At 49.4% G+C, this 23,262-nt stretch overlaps 1 protein-coding gene across 9 annotated transcripts in view; it reads right to left on the bottom strand.

Annotated features, from left to right (window-relative positions):
- The window catches only part of PITPNM2 (phosphatidylinositol transfer protein membrane associated 2), a 130,163-nt gene that overhangs the window by 6,779 nt on the left and 100,122 nt on the right, over nucleotides 1-23,262 (bottom strand). For 4 of the 9 annotated variants that reach the window (XM_071571877.1, XM_071571880.1, XM_071571879.1 and 1 more), the window contains 13 exons: nucleotides 22,606-22,850; nucleotides 21,922-22,111; nucleotides 20,767-20,886; nucleotides 20,202-20,413; nucleotides 16,102-16,277; nucleotides 15,481-15,651; nucleotides 12,753-12,902; nucleotides 7,973-8,137; nucleotides 5,981-6,184; nucleotides 4,116-4,264; nucleotides 1,354-1,470; nucleotides 541-657; nucleotides 27-175 (listed from right to left, as the gene is read on the bottom strand). In XM_071571877.1, coding sequence (XP_071427978.1) covers nucleotides 27-175; nucleotides 541-657; nucleotides 1,354-1,470; nucleotides 4,116-4,264; nucleotides 5,981-6,184; nucleotides 7,973-8,137; nucleotides 12,753-12,902; nucleotides 15,481-15,651; nucleotides 16,102-16,277; nucleotides 20,202-20,413; nucleotides 20,767-20,886; nucleotides 21,922-22,111; nucleotides 22,606-22,850 — 2,165 coding nt within the window. Of the gene's footprint in view, nucleotides 1-26; nucleotides 176-540; nucleotides 658-1,353; nucleotides 1,471-4,115; nucleotides 4,265-4,287; nucleotides 4,432-5,980; nucleotides 6,185-7,972; nucleotides 8,138-12,752; nucleotides 12,903-15,480; nucleotides 15,652-16,101; nucleotides 16,278-20,201; nucleotides 20,414-20,766; nucleotides 20,887-21,921; nucleotides 22,112-22,605; nucleotides 22,851-23,262 lie in introns of those variants that run through there. The other 5 variants (XM_071571882.1, XM_071571881.1, XM_071571883.1 and 2 more) reach the window with 5 other exon arrangements.

The raw sequence follows: 23,262 nt of genomic DNA, 5'->3' as shown, positions 1-23,262 counted from the left end.
CTCCTGCAAAGCTCAGAATCCCTCACCTGACCACCATCTTGACGGGGTACACGCCGATGCCCAGGCGCCGGTTCTCGGGGATGACGTAGGAAATCCTGCCACTGCTGTTGCTGATCTCTGTGTCAAAGTAAACCCACTCTCCCGAGGGTGGCTGGGTCATGATGTGAATGTCCACCTGAGGAGGCAGCAAGGCTGGGTCACCCACAGCATTAGAGACACAGAGCAAAACAGGCCAAGCATGAGGACATCCCACCCAAACCCCCTTTGAGGGCAGCAGGGCTGGGTCCTGCTCCCACCCTCTGCACTTCAAGGATTATTGCTGAGAGGCAGCCCAACATCGGGGTACTGGAACAAAACCTGGCCCTAGTGGTGAAGAATCCCACAACAAATGCTGTTCCTGGTGGGAGGCACCCACAGGTCTGAGCAGGGCAACCTGGCCAAGACACAAGGACAGCAAACCCTGCTGGGGACCAGGAGAGCACTGACCAGCACTGTCCCTGTCCCCCACCCCGTGCACAACCCCCACAGCACACACAGTACCTTCTCTCCCGTGAGGGTGACCATGTCTAAGGGGCCGTACATAAACCTCCCAGTTAAGGTCTGGGGCCCATCTTCGTTAGCGATGGTGTCGTTTATCCTGTGGTTGGCCGTGACATTCTGCACGAGGCAAGAGGGAAAGAGGAGAAAGAAAAATAAAGAAAAAAGCCCTCAGTGATGGACAGCCTCGCAGGGAAATGCCAAATATAACCGGACAAACCGGAGCGTGGGTTTCTCTGTGTCATTGCTCCACTCCACCCACGGCTCTGGGAAAGAATGTGACCTGTGGCAGAGGTGAGGCTCCGTGCCCTGCCTCGATGGGTGGACTGCAGTGCACATGGCTGGAGAGCCAATTTCCATGGCAGACTCCACGTCCAATTCTGATACTGTCTGTTAACTCTTACACTTTAGAATCAAGAGGAAACACAAACGGCTGCCAGAGAAATCTGCTGACATTGTCTCAGTTCTAGCACAGAACTGCCTTCTCAGGAACTGGAGACTTTACTGGGAGCGAAGGGCATTTATGGAGCAGAGAACTGGTATTATGGGACTTGGAAAGATGTTCTGTTCTGGCTCCTTCTCTGACCCACAGCCAAGAGACTCAAGTTTTTGTGAATGTTTTACAGACTCAAGGCCAAGAGGAGACTGCTGGTACAGAACTTTTGGGTTGCTCTTTCACAACTACACAGACAGGATGTGATCACTAATACAGACCAGCAATGCAATGTCCCCCTCTATCCATGCCATGCCCACAGAGCCATCTGTGCAGCCCAAACTGTCCCCTCCCTCCACTTGGCAGCTCCCAAACCCCCTCACCCGGAGCTTCACGTGCGTCCTCTTGCGGAGCCACTTCTCGCGGGGCTTGGAGGGGGTGAACACGGACACCTCCTTCCCATCCAGCTCCAGAACGCTCGAGTTCTCGTGTCTCATCACCTGCAGGAGGACAAATCCCACTGAGGCATCACCCCCCTCCTCCTGCCCATGCTATTCTGCATCTCCCATGCCAGCGCTGGTGGAGGGCAATGCCTGGACAGAGGTCCTTGACCGGGCAAACTTTCAGGTTTTACAGGACAAGTGGCCTCTTCTGAACCAGCAAATCCTGTGCCCAGCGCAGACTTAATCCTGGCTGGGATGCAGGATTTTTAGATTGTTGGGAGGTACAAAACTGACTCAAACACAGCAGGACAAGCTCTGCACTTAAATACCTGCCCTTCCTCCAGGGATTCTTTAGTCCTTTCCCATAGTCTGCAAGGGACTGGTCTCCTTCCTGGAGCCTCTTCCCACTCCGTAACAACCCAGCACCAGCTGCTCTGACCAGCCACGTGCTGTTCCTTCAGCTCATTTTTTATTCCTACTGAAGTCCACCCCGGACTGCTCTTGTCCCACGGCTTTTGCTCCCTCACTGATCTGACCCCGGGGGAGGCACACGAGGGTCTGGCTTGGCCACCTGCAGGGCAGAGCTCAGGGTGTCTGTCCATCCTGGCCTGGTCTCCAAGGCTGACAGAGCTCCAGGGCTTTGTGCCAGCACAAGGACTAGAGAGGGGCCAAGGTGATGCCCACCAGCCAGCTTTGGGGTAATTCCTGCCTGTCACCAGGGCACAGGCAGGGATGGGAAGCAGAAACTGGAGAGAGGAGGGTTAAATACTACCTAGGTTGCTCTTGAGCTCTAGAAGGAAAAAGAAAGAATAACACCCAAAGGTGAGGGGACACCTCAAGGACTGATGTAGGACTGGGAGGTGACACTGCACACAGAACTCCAAAACTGGCATTAGTCCTCAGTGAGCAAGAATTAAGAAGTCTATTAAATGTGGGCTCTTTTACAAGGTCTCCAACATATCTTGTGAGGTCAGCTGCTCTCCAGCTGAGCTCAGCTGACATGGGCCAGCTCCCTTTGCACAGCTGAAGCTGGTTTTCATCCAGAGAAATGGAAAAAGGACCCCAGGGAGGATGAGCCTGCTGGGGAGGGAGTTCATGGAAATCCAATGTAAACAACATAACAAGTTTTACTGAAAATTATTTAAATCATGAATCTATTTTGAGTCCTATTTGGGCTTGTTTTAACAAGATTTAATCTTTGGAGGCTAAAACTATTCAACAGCTTCTTTTTACATTTTACCCAGAGGTGACTGTCCAAGGCCACTTAGAAACAAATCCTTATTAGGGGAAGCAGTGCTGTGGGGCTCAGGAAGGACAGAGAGAAGACAAGGAATGAGAAAACCCCTGATCTCAGGGCAGAGACAAGTGAGCAGAGACAGGCACTGAGAAGGGGGTGCCAGACTACCCTAGGAATGGATGGAGAGGTACCTCCAGGTACTCAACCCACAAGATCTGAAGCACCACACTGCTACAAACCCAGACTCAGGCTGAATCCTGAGTCTTGGCTGTTCCCTGTGTGGAGCAGTTTGTGTACGAGACTGTCGTGCCTGTTCCCCCTCATGCACAATTACAGTTCTCTCTTCTTTTCAGCCCTGTTAGGCTGAGTTTGATGTGGGACCATCCAGCAAGGTCTGTGCAAGCACAGAGACACCTCCCTGGGCTGGGCACAGCCAGGAAGAAATGGTCTCCCTGGATTGGTGCTGCTGCCACCAGCACTGACATCTCTGCTGTTTACAGTTCTCACACCATTTGGAGGATGACACTGAAAGAAAGTTTGCCAACAGAATCATAAATAATTGAGAGCTGCAGCGGAGGAGGCTGGAAGAGAGCAGGGAGGGTTTAACAGCTGAGCTCACACAAAGCAAACCCAGGGCCCAAGTGGGCAACACAATCCACAGAGTTGCTCTGAGTTTTGGTTTTTCCAGCTCCACACTCTAAGTATCATTCCCTGGGGAGTTTGTACTTTGTAAGGCAAATAACTCCCCCTCATCCCCAAGGAACTGAAGGGAAAATACTTATTCTAGGGAAAGAATTACATTTTAAACAGTAAATTTGAATCTCAGGCCAAATGCAGGTTGATAAAATTTGAGGTGTCAGACTCCAGACACCAGCAATTCCCACTTTCCTGGCTCCAGAACTGCTTTGTGCTGCAGGAATGAGGACTAAATCCTAATGAGTTCCTAGAGGAAACCACAATAACTTAGCAAAGCAAAATGGGGAACTGAATTCTGCCTATCAATTTAGGTTAAATTAATGTAAAACTTCTCCTTTGGTTTTGTTGTATTTTAATTTGTACTTTGAGAAGTTTCCCTTTCAGTCTTGAGATCCAACTTTGCCCACACAGAGCACAGATCACTTCAAGAAACAAGTGCCACTGACCTTTGCCACTGTGATCTCATGGGAAATCGCCGTGGGCCCTTTCCATGGATCCCTGGGGAGCCCCATCTGCAACCTGCTCTGATGGTAAAACCCAGACCCAAACCAACCAGCTGGGGCAGCACATCCATGAACTTTGCATGTGTGCAGCTCCACCAACACCACAGGTGTGGAAGAAGAGGAAGAAAATGGAACTGTGGGCGCAAAGGTCATTCTTCCATCTCTACAAATCAACGGGTGTTACGGAAAGTGCAACAGAAAAAAACCCAAAGAGCCCAAAATACTTTTCAGCCCAAGGGAGATTGGGGGAGGAAGGACAACCCTACCTGTCTGAGAAGGAAGGAGACAACGTCTGTGGACTCCCAGTAGCTGGCGTGGAAGAGGTGAGGCAGGGCCACGGTCGGGAAAGCTGTCAGGGCATCGGGGCAGTACAGGGCGTAGTCAATCCGTTTGGTTCCCCACCACTTGGCAGCAACTGGAGGCAAAACACTCATTCAGACCAAGGGGGTTCACAACACACACGGTCTCCATCACAACAGGACCTCAGGGCTCTGGCCCCTCGCTCCATCTGCACCTGAGGCTGCTCCCTGCACGGTCACACTGCGAGAGGAACGGCCAGCCCAGGCTCGGTGTCTGTCAGACCTAGGCAGGAGCACACACAGGCACAGCACATTCTCCTTCATTTCAGCAAATAGGAAGGCACTGGAGGGCAGGTGTTAATGGGCCATTAGCCCACACCTCGGGGAAAGGGGTCCAAGGCCTGTGTGCCATGAGCCTGGGAATCCATGTGCCAAAAGTTAGACAGAAACACATCTCCCTGAAGCTGTGGGAGGGAGGACCTGTGTGGTTTGTCCACTACAGGACACGCCCAGGCCATCTCCAGCCCTGCTTCCAACTCCTTTAGCTTTCACCAAGGAACAGCATCCAGGTATTGGCCACACTATGGAGGATCTGAACAGTGGGAATCCGTGTGAGATGCTAAAAGGCACCACAAGGTGTATGGCACATGCTGACGGGACTGGTGGTCCCCAACAAGTCCTTGTTGCCCTCCTGGGCTACCACATTGTAGACAACTGAGTTATCCAGCCCAGCCTCTGTGGGGGACAACCAGACAAGTACCTGGGAGCACTGGGGCTCCACACACTGGGATTTGGGGGGGTTACAAACACCACAGAGGAGTTTCTCACATGTGTCCAGCAGCCACCCTTCACCCCTGGGACCCCCCACGCCTCAGCTGTGCCCCAAACTCTGCCCATGCATACATTTTGTCAATTCCTGGAAATGAGCAGCTCTCAGCCCAAAGGCTCAGTCCCCAGAGCCATGGGCTGCTTTCCCAGCTCTGAGGAGCCCTCAATGCCCGCGCGCTCCGACCCGGAAAAGCAGCCAAGGAAAGAGAAGATGGATCAGATCAAGAGAGCAGCAGGAAGAGCTGTGTTTGCATGCAGGATGCAAGCTGGGGCTTTGACAAGGGCTTCCTCAAGCTTTGTTTTCCTCTGTGACAATGTTCCCTTTTTAAGAAATTCCAGGGAAGATGCCAGGTTTAAGGTAAGACCCAACACACCCCTGGTGTTATGGTAGATCTGGCTCATGATGAGCACGGATGCTGAATAGAAAAGATGGATCCACGGGCTCCTTCCAGAGACCTGCACGAAGCTCTCACCACAGTGACCTGCAGTGGGATGTGGCACCAGCACATCCCCCTGGCCCAGGCCACCCTCACCCTGGTGGTCCCTGCTTTTCTGAAGAGCCATGGGAAGGAGGAGGAGCATTTGATAGACCAACAGGGTTTTTCCAGAGCACACAGGAGGCACCTCCTCACAGCCATTTCTGACTCCCTGTCCTCCAAACTGACAGCTCCTGGTCATGTCCCAACCTTCTGTTTCTCATGCAAGTCCCCAGCTTGGGTAATTTCAGATTCTCTGTAGGAAGCAGACAGGATTGAGTCTTCCATGCTCAGAAGTGGTAAGGCAGAAGCATTGTCCCCACAGCTCTGCCCAGAACTCCTGCTCCTGCCAAGTTGTTAGGCGTGTTATGATGGATCTTTGGAGCCAAGTGACAGAAATACTTGTTAAAATGCAATCAGACATTGCAAGTGCCTCAGTGAGAGTGCAGAGATTTGCTGTGAAGTTCTGGGACTATGGAATCAGAGAGGAGGTCGACCTCAGAGAGGAGGTGGGTCTCTCCAGAATACCTGTCTTGATGTCCAGGTCGGGTATCCGAAGAGCACAGCCTGCAGCCCCACTCCGTGGCCCTTTGAGCTTCCTTCCCTTGGCAGGGATTTCATGTTTATGCTGCCTACGCCTCTTGAACGAGGTTTGGGTGGGGGATTTGTGAGGGAGGGCAAGTTGGGACAGAAGGCTAAACCCTCTACAATGATTAAAGTGGTGTTTGGTTTCTAAAAGGAGAAATAAAATATGAACAAAAAACAAAAAAAGCAGAAATCACACTTATTATTATGGCACACACAGATTTCATCCTCCAGAAATTCATAGTACAAGGGAAGCTGCACCCAAGGGAGGCTCCCAGGAGGGAGAGTTGGTTTTGTGGTGCCCCTCTGGACTTTCTCCAGCTCTCCCTGGGGACAAACACGGATTGCATCCAACCCTCAAGGTTACCACCACACTGATGGGGTGGAGAGCAAGAGCTGCAAAGGCAGAGCCAGCTGGGCTCCGGGCACGTGTCAGGGCAGGGGCTGTGACAGCCGTGGGGACAGGGAGCACCTGCAGCCCATGCTGTGGCCACAGCCCCCTTCCTGCTCTCCCAAACAGGTTCTGACAGCTGTGAAATGTGTGGAGGGATAAATTACACAAAGCAGAAGCTGCACGAGGAGGGAGAGCGCAGGGAAAGCGGAGAGGCGAGCGCTGTGCTCCGACAGGATCCCTCTGTCGCGACATGGTGGCCATGGGGCACCACCCTGGAAAAAACACCATCACAAAGCACCACCAAACACCCACCTTCTCCCCCAGGAGCTTATTCCCAAGCAGATTCCTGTTCAGCAAGATGTCTCACCAGCACAAGTGAAAGGACATGCACTGGAGCACAGCTCTTGGATGAGCTTTGGGAAGGAAACCCTCATTTGTCAGAGCCCAGGTATTTATTGCTGCTGCTGAGTGTTGCCTCAAACAGGGCAAGAGGCTACAACAACCCCTGAGCAGCACCCACAGACCTTCAACAAGTCACACCTGCCTCAGGGAGCATTATTAACCTCAGCAATTAATTATGGAGTGAGTAATTCCCAGCCCGTGCCAGGGATGGAATATCTCTAAATTTTAGCCACCTTCTGGGAATAGAATTTGGGCTGAGGAATTTTTTGTATGGGGTTGTTTGTTTGTTTTGTTGTTTTTTTTTTAATTTATGTTTCCAGCCTTTCTTGGTCTGTATTATCAGAGGTCCCTGAGGGCACAGTGTTCAACTCACACCTCAGCTGAAACAAAGGGGGTGAACCATTAACAAAGTCTGTTCTTTTCCACTGTATTAGCTGGGAAGTTACACAGGTCTTGGGGAAAAACAACAAAAAAACAATCCCTTTTATTCCTCATTCAGCTCTGGGATATGGGTCATAACTGGCTGACTGTGAGCTGCCCTGTGGGCTACAGGAGAGCTGAATTTCTAATGCAAAGTACTAAACATTCTGTTCTGAACAAACCTGTCCTTGCCCTGTTACAGAGGCAGAATCACAGACTATTCTGAGTTGGAAGGGACCCACACGGATCATCGAGTCCAACTCTTGAGTCAATGGCCCACACAGGGGATTGAACCCATGACCTTGGCGTTATTACAACCAAGTTTTAACCAGTTGAAATGATCTCAGGGTCTGATGCTCATCCCTGCTGCTGTGGGCCTCGTTGGAGGGATCTGCTGGAAGTGTGATCCTGACCAGCTCCACAGGAACATCCCTTTGGATTAACCCTCCCCACACACCACAGCCAAAGGCTGCTCGGAATTAGCAATTCCCACATTTTTTAATGGTGCAGAACGCAGTGGCGGTGCCTGCATGAGCATCAAACCCACCACCTGGCCTTGCAGGGGCTGTGGTGACACACGGCACTGACTGTGGCCAAACCAGGTGAAGGTGAGGAATTCCAGCGCTTTGGTGCCGAATGGGAAGCACGGCCCGGACAGACAGACAGACAGAAGCTGCGTGGCTCGGTCGGAGAGCAGAGCGGGGGCTCAGAGCACTTACTGTTGGCTATGCTGGAAGCAGTGACACTGTCTGCCATTCCTGAGACCTGGCTGGCAATGCTGATCTCACTGGCTCTCCGGAAGCCCCTGAACTGAGGGGCTGAAATGGGGGTGGACAGGGACGTGTTTTCCACGAAGACGGCACCATGAGACTGAACAACATCTGCTACAAAGTTGAAACAGGGAAATCAAAATATTAGACCAACAGACAGAGGCTGGGCAAGATGAGCTCAGGGGGGAGGAAGGAAGCAAACAAAGCTGGGAGGTGCAAAAATCTTCCAGAACTGATTGGAATGAAAAAAGGAAAACCCCACGGATCATCGGAGCTCCGGGTTGAAAAGAAAGCAAACAGCACAGCAGGCAGAGACGTGTGGCTGGAGGAGCAGTCTTTGATTGAGAGAAGCAAAACAAGAAGCTCAAAAATCAGATCCAAAGAAAAACCCAGGCAGACTTATTCAAGCAGCAATAACAAGCATGTGTCATACAAACAGATGTGAATATACACAAATTTATATATTCACATCGAGACAAAACAACCAAGGTAAGGAGAACAACAAAAAACAACCTTAGAAAGGGGGTATTTGTTTTCTTGAAATACTTAAGATTTAAATTAACTTCTCCAAGATAAAAACATTAATAAAAAGAGATATCAAGAAAACATCCTCATGCCTGGCAGGGACTAATTTGAACCTGTATTTTATTGCTAATGGGTACAGCCAACACTCATTAAACTGAAGGAAGAGCTACTGAAAGGAGCCTGGTGCTGAGCACCTGCACCTCCCACTGGAGCTCAGTCTCTGTGGAAACAGCTTTACTGAGACAAAGCTGGATGTTCAGATCCCATCCTGAGGTTTACCCAGTGTGGCCTAACCCCTTAGTAAATAAATACAGAAAAGGAGGGTGTAAAACCACTCACACAGACTTTATATATGGATTGGAGGGAAAAGGACCTCAAGTTTTCAGGACTGGCAAATCCAGAGATGCTGAAAGTCACTCTAAAATCTCTGCATTTCAGTTTTCTCTTTGTAACAGGGGTAAGAACATTCACCCCAAAGTAAGGCCAAAATAAGTGGGTATCTCAAGCTCCTGCACTGCAGAGGTTTGTAATGCCAATACCAGGTGCTTCATGGCAGGCAGCACCAGAATGGCAGCAACATGCAAAAGCAAAGCAATTTATTAAAGTTTTAAGGTTGCCCATCTCTGCTGCACCTGAGGAGCAGTGCCTGAACTTTCTTGCCAGGTGTCAGATGGGGCACAGGAGATGCCATGGGGAAAAAGAGTGCATCATCACTCCCACACACCAACACCCTCCACCTATTCCAGCCAGTTGAGGTATCCCTGGATTTAATCCTAGTGTGCAGCTGACACAGGGCATCATTTGGGCAACTGGTTTATTTTAATATCCATCTTTTTTTGCTTGGGGCTACTGATTTTTGTCCCTCCCATCTCTCAGCAGCAGTGCCTGTGCCCACACAAATCCTGCTGCAGCCCAGGGAGAGGCAATGTATGAAGCAGAAATTGTGTGGCTGAGTGTTGGTAGCAGAGTCCTGTTCTCTGCAGGGAAAATGGGGCCACAAGCTGCTCTGTGGAAAAGCTTTGTGGACTGCAGGAGCTGAGCCTCAGCTGGAGCCTGACCTGCTGATGAGCTGCACACGCTGCCCACGTTGGGCCTGAAAGGCCATTAGCAGCATCACTTTCTCAGCACTTTCCCCCTCTTTTCACCTCCAGCTGCTGCCTGTCAGGGCTGTGAGCAGCATCCACAGCCCAGCCAGTCCCCCAGGGCCACTGATGGTTTCTGACTGTACAAACCACCAGCTCGAGCAAGAGGAGACAATTAAAGCAAAGAGGAGGAGCTGCACTGAACCCCACAGAGGTCTCAGGTGTAAAGGGTCTCATTCCCATTGCTGCAGGCCCTGGGACAAGGCTCTCATCTCTTCCCTGCTTATCCCTCCCTCTCCTTTCTCTGGCCTGTGAGATCCTTCTGTGCTCGTGTACTTGTGTCACCCAAGAGGTGTCCCAACAGAGGTGACCACCATCAGTTTCCTTGAACCTGTTCAGATGCAGGGAGAGGTTTGGCTTTGTCTGTGCTAGGAAAAATTCCAGGGTCAGATTTAACTCCTAGAGAAGCCTGAACTTTTTCATCTCCCTTAACCTAAAGCATCTGTGGCTTGAATCAGGAAGCAGCTGGAAGACACATCAAAGGGTGTTCCAGCAAAGCTCCACAGGAGAAACATCAGGGCTAAATGTGGTGCTGCCTGGGCAGAACCAGGAAGGGAATAAAGGAACAGCACTATTTTGGGCTTGCTCTTTTTAGCCAGTCTCCCTTTCCTGGGCCTGAGCAGGTATTTTGGAATATACTGAGTTTGCAGGAAATACAGCCAAGCTGAACAGCCCTTCCAACCCCATCCCAGTGTCACCAGAGGAACAATTCTCACTCCCACAAAAGCCTGGAGTGTTTAGGCATCACTGAACTGTTGGGTTCAGTGTCACCTATATTAGTGGGTGCCACCAAACAGCAGTGCTCCTGTGCTCCAGCCCACTCAGGCTGCTCTTGTGTTTCTCACTTTTCCCAAGCTACACACCCTCAGTCCCTAAAAAATGACACTTTCTAAGAAAAATGAGGGCTAGGAATAGGCAGGGCAGGAAATGTGGAGAAAAACCTGATTTATTCATTACTACCCCCTCAGCCAAACTGCCTCCACCCCAAAGCTGTGACTTGCACAGAAAATCCTGGGACCTGACTCACAGAAAACAACCCCAAACCTAACGATGTAATTCCCAACTCTGTGCATCCTTTCCAGCAAAGCCCTTGTGCAGTGATTTTGAACCCAGGGGGGTTTCTTGGGCAATGTGGTGCCCAGGGGGGGCTGGCACAGATGCTGCCATGCCAGACACACTCCCAAAGCAGCCACCTGAAGTCTCCTGCCCTGCAGAGGGGCAGCCCCAGCTCAGGTCCTGACAGCCACAGGGAGGTTTTCCAGGCAAGCCCAGAGTGCAGCCAGCAGGCTCAGAGGCAGCAAGACTTGGACCAGGATTAGCTATTCCTCTGTCACTACACAAGGACAGAGGTGCCCTGGGTTACTGCACTGGCTCAAGTGCACCTTGTGCTGTGACTCAGGGCACGTTTTATCAGAGTGAAGACAAGGACACCTGGCTGGGGCAGTGCCCTGAGCACCCTCCCTGCCACCAGAGCACCTGGTGCTGCTCAAACCACATGGCACAACCAGTGCCAAGACCTGAGACTAAACTGCACTTCCATAACACAGGAAGCCAAATCACCTTTTTTATGCCTTCCTATAGATCTTTAATACCCATTTTGGTGCTGTGCCCTTTCATTTATGGACCCATGTGTCAATGTTCTCACTTTCCCACTAATGAACAGCCCAGGGCCATCCCCTCAGGTAAGTCCTTGGGGTACCTGGATGATAGATTTTGATATGTACTGTTTGCAGGGTGAGCTGTTGCACTGCAGCAACAAAGATATTGAAAACAAAAAAAAGTACAGTTCAATAAAAAATAAAAAGTAGAAATAGAAAAGCCAGCCAGCTGCTCAGCAGAGGCCAGACCTGCTGGCACTGGAGTGGCTGCTCAGTGCTGGGCACTCTGCACTTGCTGCCCTGCGATCAAGAGCAACAGATTGCACTTGTCTGTATTTTTTCAAGATTCTGGAAATTTCCTGCAGTTCCAGTGGCTGAACTGGGATTCAGCACTTGCCACAGCCGAGCCAAGCACTGCTTGGCCACGCTGTGCTCTTGACACACAAGGTAAAGAGCAGAGAATCAGTGAATCCTAGAACAGTTTGGGGTGCAGGGGACCTCAAAGATCATCTCATTCCAACCCCCTGCCATGGACAAGGGATGCTTTTAAAAGCTCTGTCCTGACCACAGGCAAGATCAGCTGACAGCTAAATGGCATTTCATTAATGACCTCCAAAGTGATTAATTAATAGTACTAGATCCTTCTCCCCTGCTGTGTAACAGACCTCATAGCACAGGCAACGTGGCAAGTGCACACCTAAAAATCATCTACACCTTCAAGAGACAAAGGGAGAGACGATCTGGGATGGCCAGAAGTGTCACCATCCTGTATGACCACATAATGTCCCACAGGATCAGCTTGTTAAAGACAACAGCAGCAAACCCAGCTCTCAATGCAAAACACCCAGAAAGGGATGAGAAGGGGCAAGTGAGACACATAAGGAGGAAAAACCAAACCAAAGTCAAGTCTCATCAAAATTGCAGATGCAGCACCAGCCACAACCAGAATAAACGAGGCCATGCAGCATTTGGGATGGAAGAGAAGGCAAAACAAATGCATCAAAATTTGCTTTTGAGGCAGAAGACGAGAAATTAATTTAAAGAAGCCAACAAGAAGAGCCATCCTGGGGTCTGAAAGCCTCAGTCGCTGTGTTTGGCAGAGCCACAGGGAGTGTCCAGACATGAAATACTCAAAGGGACAGAATGTGGTCTGAGACAGGCAGTAACTGGGCTGGTTCAGTGTGGTCACTGCTGACAAGCCCTTCCCAGGGGATGTGCCCATGTGAGTGCCAGGCCAGCAGGGCCAGCAGCTCCCCTTCAGCACCAACACCAGAGTGGCACAGTCTGCAGTTCCAACCCGTGGGTTCTCCCAGCCCCAGGCGTGATCCCAAGTGCTGATTTCATGTGGCACAGCCTGAGGCACAGCAGGAGGATTTCAACTCCAGGAGGCAACAGTGTGATCTCCAAAAAGCACCCCGAGAACCCAACACCACCACAGACAATAGGAAAGTGTAGATTACACACACTCAGCACAACCAGCACTTTTATTGGAAACATCTTGCCAATTCAGGACGGGAACAGGGATACTCGTTTCCATGAAGCTGTCCTGGTGCTGGAGAGCACCCAGAGGGCTACTTTCCATGAGGAGGATGGGGTTGTTCTGGATTGTCTCAACTGGAAGCAGATGGGGAAAAAAAACATAACAGAAGGACAAAGAACAACAGACATGTGGCCACAAAGTGTTAAACGTACAAACAGTTACACCCCAGCACTGAACTACGAGTCTTCCAGGAACAGACAACCTTCAACCAGAGTAAAAGAAACAAAACAGGAGTGACTTTCCAAACAGACCCACATCAGAGATTAACTGGGAGCAGAGAACACAACAATGGCATTTCAACAACAAAAGGGAGTCCTCTTAACCTGCTTCTCCAATGAGCCAAATCCAAAAATACCCAGCAGATCCAAAGAAATCTTTTTACTATGAGGGCAAAAAAATGTGTAATGGGAGAATCAGACTCACAGCCTACACAGTGCAAGGCACAGGAATATGCAGGGCTGTGAGTTTGATTTTACTCTGCAAATTCATTGAAATGGAACAGGGGCCAGCATTTAGTACAGATGGAAAATGAGGGGGGGAGAAAACAGTCTGTGAAGCTTTCTGAATTGTGGACTTTAAAAAAAAAAGTATCTGCATGAGAAGATGTGCATGAGCAGTGTTACAGAAGGTTTTGTACAGAACTAATTGTAATGGAGCACCTGAATTTGACATGATCAACAAAACACACAGCTTAATTATGGCAGCAATTAACTTTGCTGGAGGACCCTACATTGAACACCAACCTTGGTGACTCATGGCTAGTCCTTCTGGTAACATGCACAGCACACTGAAATTTGGACTCTGATGGGAAGGAAGAGCCTGTTACTTCATGATAAGCAAATGAAGAGGCTTTGTCTTACAGGAAAAGAATGTCAAGTCGTTTTTTTGTCACTTTTATTCATTAAGACAGAGTAGTCTCTCTTAAAATAGCAAGGCTCAAGCCTGGAAAGGTTTTGCAATTGCTCTGCCCCTCTCAGTTGAGCTAATTGCTGTTTAACTCTTCTCCACTACATACCACATGTCTCTCCAAGCACAGGCAGCTCAGAGGCCCAGGCAGACACAGCACTTCCCCAAAATCCCTCCTGCTGTACAGAGCAATAACCTGAACCCAGGCTGTTTAGTGCCAATGGGGCCTCTGTCTCTGGGTCCAGCGAGAACAGGGGCTTTGGGATGTATTATTTAAGAGAAACAAGGTAAGATGTCCAGGTGTAATTATTTTAGGCAGCCCCTTGTAGCTGATACCCAGGATACACCCCAAAAGCAAATTGCTTTTCAAGTTGCTACAGATTCCCTGAGCTGCTGGAACTGGCCTGGGTACAAAAGCAATTGTGGGTGGATCCATTTTTAAAAAGTGTCGCCGCAAGATCTTTGCTAAATTTGACAAGTGAGTGGGGCCTGCAGAAAGTATTTTATTCACTTTATTAAACATGGGGTTTAGTTTGTGCCCATTTAACGAGGCAGACCTCTAGACTGAGCAATGACAATCTTTAAAGACACTGATCCACAGAAGACCACTGCTTTGGGTTTCAATTTTAAAATGAGGCAGAGTTACCACTAGAATTATTTAACTCTGGATAACGAGCCCTCTTCATTTAGCCCTGCATGATTCAAATATTAAACAAATGGAATGCTACCAGGGCTGGGGGCAAAAACAACCACCAAATCCCAATCCTTCTAGCTGGTGGCTTTGCTTTCCTCCTCTGGTTTGCTGGCAGGATTTCTTGTGTGTTTTATGCCTAGTTTTATAGCAGTGACTTTTAGTTGCAATTTAATTTCATTTAATCAGCCATGAACTAACAACCTCTATCCAGGGAAAAAATTATGGTGAGTTGTTCTCGCAATTGTTCCTGCAGGGAACCAAAGCTTTAGGTGAAGTAAAAAGGTCAGATTTAGCTCTGCACAGTGCTGAGCTTCCCTGGGAGCCCCTTGCAATGAGAGCCTGCACTGCAATGGCACAGACTGTGAGAGTCCAGGCACAGAAGTGAGGGGAGGATGGCAGGGAACAGAATTTCCTTCACTAGACCAACTGTCAGAGCACTGATGCAATGGGAGCTGAGGCAGGGCATGGTCAGGAAGGGCATGAACACAAGTGGTTTGGACTTTCTCAGTGCTGCAGCTGGGGAGGCCACAGACAGCAGAGCAATTCTGGGCTTCCCAAGAAGACAAAGTGTCTCATTGGCAAGGTGGGAAGGGCAAGGCTCTGTCAGCAGCCCACTGACCTGCAGGAGCCTGTCCTATGACAAAACATGGGATGGGACCAAGGAAATCAACTCGTTATCTCACCACTTTCTCAGTGCCTTTCAGTCCTCACTGGCCCTCCAAGCACTGAAGTCCTAAACTCTGCCAAGTTAATTGTGCGTCATTCAGTCCCAATCACAAGCACCAGGCTGGGTGTAAACCAGGGACCTTCACAGAGAGGTCACCTCATTGTGACTCTCAGCAGCTGAAGGCCCTTGTGCGACAAACAAAGGGCATTTGGGACACAAGGCACTGATTTTGTTGGAAGAAAACTCCTCTTCTGGTAACCCAAGAACTAGGCTAATAATGCTACAGAGCCAATTCTCTCTCTTATCATTCCCAATTGCTTTGATAACTTCATGTAAAATGTGGATATAACCTTTAAACAGCTCACGTGGACCCAGAGGGACTTACCCAAGACAGCAGAACTGCCATCACCCAGCGGGAACCTCTGGTACCGAGGAATATTAAAGGGGGGCAAAAGGTAGAACTTCTTCTCCAGAAGAGGCTCGAGGCGTGAAGCAGATGGGTCTGCAGGGTGGAACAGGTTATAGACCTGCTGACAAGCTGGTCTGAGCTGAAAGACTAGAAAGATGAAGAAGAAAAGACTTCAAGTATCAAAAGATTATTAGTTAGAATATTGTAAATATTTGTCTGCAAAAATGACAACTGTGGGGTTAAAAAAAGCACTAAGGATTTATCATCTCCTCCATCTCCCAGTTCAGTCAACTGAGACAGTTTATTCAGTATTTATAGACTCAGTATTTTTACTGTTTGGAAGCACACTGCAAATAAATGGTCCAATCAGTACTGGCCAGAGCACACAGTGATCTGCCTCCCTACAGTGCAACAAATATTATATACCCATGTTGGAGTTTAACCACAATCCTGCATTTGCAGCAGGAGGTGCTTCCACCCCATAGAATCATAGAATCAGGCAGCAGGAGGTGCTTCCACCCCATAGAATCATAGAATCAGTCGGGTTGGAAGAGACCTCCAAGATCCAGGAGCTCAGCAGTTTGCACCAGGACTTACTGTCCAGAGCTGGAATGACAGTTTTTCGCAGTGCAAGAACCAGGCCCAAGGGAGAACCAAAGAGGAAGAAGTCAGTGATCTCAAACTCAAACTTCCCAATGTTCCCTCCATCCAACATCGTGGAGCTGCTCGACCGCCGGGAGCTGGGGTCGTTCCTCAGAACACTGGAATGTAAACTGGGACAGGAATGGAAAAGAAAGTCAAAATCTCATTCATGCTGTGTTTTCGTAATTAAAACCTGGATTAGGGACTGACAGGGAAGGCAATTATTGCTTCTCCAGTGAAGGAGCTGTGCTGGCCACCACACAATGACCATTCCACTGGCATCACACAGATGTACAAGTCCAAGCTTCCAGTGGGTTCATTTACACGTTTTTCCTTTGAGGAGTGTGAACCTTGGGTGCTGCTAGGACAGTCATTTGCAAGAGATGGTAACAAACAAGCCAAAATTCCTAGAGTAGCAGGGACAAAGCAGGTTTGCAGGGATTCACTCCATGACACACGTTGCTGCTGTGCTTTCTGGCTGCTCCTTCCACCACCTTGCTCTCAATCTGTTGCAAAATTCCACTGTGCGTGAGGCAGGCTGGGCAATATACAGGTTTAACATAAATTTAAATTCACTTTTCCCTTGGACACTGAGGAAGAAGCAGCAGGAACCCTTAGATGAAAATCCTGGGAATCCACCCCCACGTTAGGGAGAGTTGCTGCTTTGCAGTCTACGTGTGGGAATGTGAAACGACAGATGTGGAGCACCAATAACCTTAAAAAAATAATAACCAAATCCCAGAAGGGTCTCTGAGATTCCTCTGTTACCACCCAAAAGCACTAAGCTGCAATTCCTTTTGCTCTCCAGGTTGTGCAGATTTCCATGGCACCCACCCTGGGTTATCTCATCATAATCAGAAGCAGAAAGCTGAAGACAGAGTACCAGCAGTGCCTTAACAGGGTGTTTGCAAACACTTCAACAAACATCAGAATAGGTGCCATGAAATAAGTAGGATAAATGGGTATCACAACAGCTGGGTTGGATAGAAGGTTTACTGGCCCAGAGGCAGCAATGATGCAAATCCAGTGGTGTCCTGTCAGCTCTGTGGCCCCAAGGCAAAGCCCCAGGTGGTGCCCAGCCCTTGCCACATCCTCACATGCAACACTTGCCCATCGAGGCCCCTCCTGAGGGCAGGGACACCCCAGCACTGCTGAGCTCACCAGGACTGGGCTGTTCCCTCCCCACCTGCCCCAGCAGCAGAGTGGTGGTTCTCACACCCATCCTCTGGGACAACCAGCCAGGCAGGAGCAGCTGCAAACACTCACACTTTGGGGAAGGAACCCAGGTTTCACCCAGACTTTGCTTCCCTGCTACGGCAAATAATGTGCCATCCCGGAGCCGGTTCTGCCGAGCGCCATTCCCAAGGGATGCTGGAGTGCTTTCTGCTCCTTTGCATCCTCTGCAGCTGCCCACAGGCAGGCACAGGCACAGCTCTGCCACTGCCCAACCACAGAGGAATGACAGGCTCACCTCTGGCACACACACGTGGCACAGGAAGGCAAAATAGTGACATGAAAAGCGAGAGGAACGGCGGGTCATGGCAGCAAAAACGAGCATGTTCCTGTTCCTGGGATGCAAAGGAGCTTCCCTGGGATCACAGGGCTGAGGTGCACGGAGCTGGAACATGACTAAAACAAGCCACCTTTGCTGGAGCCTGAATTATCTTCACTAACGAGGATGCACCGCAGCGAGTTTGCTGCGTGTGGGGAATGAAAAGGCACTTTGAACACCTTCAGGTCTGCAGAGGACTGAGGCCACAGCAACAGAATTCCAATAATTCCAACAAAGGAAAGACCATCCTGATGGCCAAGGTGTCATGTTACGGCAGGATGGGGACAAGGGGGTTTTGGTGCATTCCACCCAGCAACCCACAGCATCTCCTCGTGAGGGAGGGAAGAATGAGAGCACTCAGCAATTTGGACAGTCCTTTCCTTCTGCTGGGAACTCGATAGTCTTTTCAGCAATCCAAAGAAATGAGAGCCAAGGGGAACTGGGAATCTGCCATGCTCCAAACATCCTACAGCGCCCTGTTCTCCCTTTAAAAAGCAGCAGATGTACTGTGTGCATTAATTAAACAAGAGCTTATGGATTTCAGAAGCAAATCAACTCATTTACAATAATACAAGTACAGCACAGCCAGAAATAATGTAGTTGTGCAGAAGGACTGAATTTAAAAATAAATGTGTGATTGTAATCTCCAGATGCTGCTCTGGCTTGCTGGGCATTATCCCAGAGAAGTGGGTAGGTCTGATACATGAATAAAAATGAGTCTCTTTGGCACAGGCTGAAATCTGCAGCGGGCATGGACAGAAGGGTCTCTGTGTGCCAGGCTGCCCGTCTGCCGAGCCCATCAGGGACACTTGGCTCTGTCCTGCCAATCTCCTGCCCAAAGCCACGTCACATCAGGGCTTGGGTTTCCTGTGGGAAAAATCCTTCCACGGTGACAGAGGCCAGTGGGACATTGTGCTGGTGGAGGTGCTGCCCTGCAAGGATGGCTGAGAACACAAGGTCCAGGGCTGGGGTGGGACATGCAGGAGGGGTGAGGTGTATCCCTGCTCCCCAGCCCCATCTGCACCAGGGAGAGAGCTCATACAGCAGCTTCAACCTACTCCTTTCCCTGAGGGAATCCTGCTCTTGAGCTCTGGGAAGAGATTCAGAGTCTAAAAGGAGATTTTTAAAAAGGTTTAAAACTCTAAAGAAGCACCAATCCATCAACCCACTGAATAGTGACACCTCTTGCCAGGGACCCACAAGTACTTCATGTTGGGAGCAGGCACAATCCTTCAGAGACGGAACAGGAAGGACCAGCACAAAGCTATTTGGAAAATAAAACTGTGCAATCCATTATCCATGTCAGGCACAGCACTTATTCTAAAATAGGTGTAAAACTGCATCAAGAGCCAGCTCGCTTCCCTTAACTGAGTCTGTGCCCCTGAGGTCAATAACAAGGAGGAGAATGAGCACATTTTTGCACGACTCATATTCCCTCCTGTAATACGGGAGGCTGTTTTGAGAAGGGAAGAACAAGAGTCTGATTGCCTCTCATTAACCTGCTGGAAACAGCCAGGAAGCTCATTGTGGTTTTAGTAAATGCAGCTGTCTGTCTGAATATTGTATCTCTGTGCACCAACAACATTCACTCTGATACCTTCTCTCTCCCATAAATCATTTACAAAAGGCCCCTGACATGGCAGGACAACAGGAATCCCTTGGGATGAAACAATGATTCCAAGCAGTGAAGGAGAGGACAAAATGCAGGGAAAGCCTCCAGGTCAGCACAGGGCAAAAGGGACAGCCTTGGACAAAGCTGCAGTGCAGGCAGTGTCTGCTGTGAGGGGACATTGCTCCCAAATCCTGGGATGTGGGGGAAGAGGGATTAAGAGGATATTTACTGCAGCTCCTCCAGGCCTGCTGAATGAAAAGGTCTGGGCTGCCCAGTTCCACAGGCTGAAGAAGATGATTCAGCCAGAAAAATCCTCTGGGCTTAGAGAAGTAATCTCTGAGCACCCGGTGGCCACGGAAAGGCTGCCATTAAAATTCCATCGGTTGTGTTAACGGATACATTTCTGAAAGTCCATTTGAAGAAGCTTAGGAATGTGATAGCAGGGGCATCAACAGCGAGCAGCAAACTTGAAACACGTCCTTGGTGCAATGGAGCAGCCCTGGCAGGGAACAGAATAACTCAAAACCAGGTTTCAGAGATGCTTTAAAATTAATCCAACGCTGGATTCCTGGTTCTGCTTCACCGACTTCACTCGCACGATTTCTACATTTGCTTCATGACCTCCATCCCACACTTGCTGCACAGCAGAGAAGCAGCTCCCTGACTGCCAGTGAAGAGGCTGGATTCTGTCAGTGCCACTCAGCAAGAAAGCTGTTAATTCTTCTTTTGCATATGCAACACTCTGAAATCAATAACCCTCTAATCTAAATTAGATGTTTTCCTCCACCTTGCTTATCGCAGGATGACAGAGCCACGCTCAGGTTTCACAGATGCACCACCCCCAGCTCCAGAACATCACTGGTTCTGTTCCTTCCAAATCTCCAATCTTACCTTGAGAGAAAGGCCTGATGCTGCTTTATCGTGTCCAGTTCATAGGTTGATGAATCACTCCTTTTCCTTGGCAGCTGCTTCTTTGGATCTTCTCCGTTGCTCCGAGGAATGTCAATGTTGCTCCTGCTGAGGTGTCTGCTGCCTTCCAGATTAGAGCCACTGGAACAATAGCTGTTGTTCACCGTTATTCCAGGAGACAGAAGGTCGGTATCCTGGGATTTGGAATAGATGGATTTGGCACTCTAACAGCTGAATCAGGAATAGAGTCACACTGCAACCTTCTCCTTCCAGCCTCCCTCCCCCTTCTACCCCAAGGTCCAGTTGAGGACAATACAGTACCTCAGGACAAAGCACCTCCTAAGGGCGTGGATGTTGTTCCCACCAGAGGATGAAATACCCACATTCAGGGCCAATACACCCAAATTGTGACACATACACACACATTGCCATTGGTAAGGAATCGAGTCTTTGTTTTCTCAGCAGAAGATCCCCACTAAAGTCAGGAGCCATGAAGGGGCTGTGGCCACCAGACCTGTTCCCAGTGGCCACCAGGAGCCAGCATTACCTGGACGCTGACAACGCTTCCCCGCCGGCTGCTGTTCTGGCTCTCGGACACGGTCTGATTGCTGTAGCACAAGGCATCAAACCCCAGGATTCCTCCAACACAGTCCCCCACCAGGCAGACCTGAGAAAGGCAATAAAATCAGAGGGAGAAATAAAAGGAAATAAAAGCAGCCCTTGACTTCAGTTACAAGCTGGCAGGTAAATGGCTGCTGGATTACACCTACACAAGCTGGAGTAACAGGATGCCCAGTGCTCTCAGCAGGAAAACTATCCAGTCAAGGAACATCCATCAGGGCCTGCAGAATCCCATTATCTCACACAACTGATGTGTCCTGGCTGTCCCCACAAGACAACTGGAGTGAAGGGAGAGCAACAGAGCTCTGATCCCAGGGCTAACTCCAGCCTCAGGAAACCAAGCTGGCTCCCCCCTTGCCAGATGTCCAGGCTGTTTCAGGGAAGGCTCCCTGTGCTTCTGCCCATTTGTACTGGGAACACTGTCCTGCCTCCAGGGGTACTGGGCAGGCAGGCACAGGGAAGCACTGAGAACCCTGGGCAGGAGAAGCTGGCTGGGTCCCTGGCACAACACTGGCTGGAAAGAAGCTTGGATAAATCACACTGGAGCAGAGCAATGTGACAGCCAGTCCAAAGTCTATGCCCTTGTGGGGCTGGAGAGTCACTTTGCTCAGAGGTGTGAGGCTCAGCCATGGTCCTTCATGAAGTGCAGCAGCTGCACAGCCTCAGAAAATAACCCCAGTGCTTTGACAGCTCCAGCACGAGCTGCTGAAGGTCCCTTCAGGACAGGAATGCTGAAACAGCCTTGGTTTGCAGTGGAGAAGAGACCATGTTTAGTAACAAAGGCAGCATTCCTGCTTCAGAGAGGTGTGTCATGCTGAAAATTGATTAACTTCACAGCTTTGTAGCTTCATTTCTGAACACAGACTTTGCTTTGAATCCCAAAGGTTCAAAACAGAACATAAGCAATAATCTCTCTCTCTCAGAAAGAAAGAAATGGAAAGCACAACACTTTCTTATTGCAGCTCAGCACTGTATGTTTCCATCCCTCCTGAGAGATTAATGGCAAAGAGAGTTTCAGAAAGAAATTGCTTCTCTTGCAGTTCATTCCCCTCCCTGTGGCCATAAACAGGCCCTGGCTCACCTGGCCATTGAATGAGGTGCCCTCCTGGGATCTGATGAACTCACTGTAGGCCTGGTTGGCTCTGACAATGACTGTGGCCACTGCTTCTTGGTACTGAGGGGAGGAGGTTGCCAAGAGAGGGAGTGCAGCGAGGGGAATGTGGTCCTGGCTGTTGGACAGGCAGCCTTCATCATAACTGTATGGGCTGAGGCTGCAAAGGGCAAGAGACATTGGCAATACTCAGCCTCACATAAAAAGTGGGGAAAACAATTTGCAGACAGTACAGTCAGTGTTGTGGTTCATTAAAAAAAGAAAAAGCCTCAAGACAGAAAGGCCATTTATTCCTCTGTGAATGGGGTGAGAGCTTAATAAATCTTTCCCTCCCATCAAATGTAAATCTTCAAGGACAACATACTTACACTGGCAGAACAACCCTCAGACAAGGAATTAAATCCTTGGTATTTATTGGATTAATTAGAATAAATCAATCTCAGAACTTGTGCTGCATGATTCCTGTCCTCACTGCAGCAAAGTATGAAATCGAGATTGAATGCCTCGCTGCTACATTAATAAGTGTATTCTCAAAGCATGGCCAGAGCTCTCAGTGACACGTGCAAAACATTCCAGGGAAACAAATAAAACCCTCAAAAAACCCGGAGTGAAACTGTAGATGTGTCACTCCATGACAAAGTAGCATCAGCTTACCTGGACACCAGGGAAAAGGCTTCGGAGCAGATGGCTGGGCAGGGGACAAGTCTGATGGCAATGTGGCCCAGAGCAGCTGGGTAATGCACCCTCATCACTGTGTCAAACACTGTGGTGATGGTGTTCACATCCCCCTGCTTGGAGCTCTGGTCACCACTTCCTGAGTCCAGGATGTTCCCTCCATGGAGGACCAGGAGGAGGACATGGATTTTACTTGGCTGCATTAATGGCTGCACTGATTCATCCTAGTGGGGATGGAAGAGAGCACAGAGAAAGGCTCATTTTGCAAAGAGGTTTGATTTGTGCTTAATTTATGGCCAAGACCATTGGATACACCTGAACACAACAGCTGAGGACCTGAGTACTCCTTCCAGGTCTCTTATCCTACACATATCCATGCACAAATCCACACACAGCCTCAGTGCAACTGACTGCCTGAAGCAGAAGGAATGCTGGAAGTTAAAAAAAACCTGCATAAAATTGTATCCAAGTGAAACATGGCAGCAGTAAAGACATGACTTGTGTGCATTAGGGTGGAAAAATCCAGATCTAAGGGATGGGTGTTGCTTTCTGTGGGGTGCTGAGCTCAGCTGCAGCACTTGGCAGGGAAACACATTCAGTAAAATTAACAAATGAGATCAAACAGGTCAGCAAGTG

The sequence above is a fragment of the Pithys albifrons genome, chromosome 17 (genome assembly GCF_047495875.1).
Source record: "Pithys albifrons albifrons isolate INPA30051 chromosome 17, PitAlb_v1, whole genome shotgun sequence".
Lineage (NCBI taxonomy): Eukaryota > Metazoa > Chordata > Aves > Passeriformes > Thamnophilidae > Pithys > Pithys albifrons.
The sequence above is the reverse complement of the archived record's forward strand: the minus strand, read 5'-3'. Positions and strand labels throughout refer to the sequence as shown.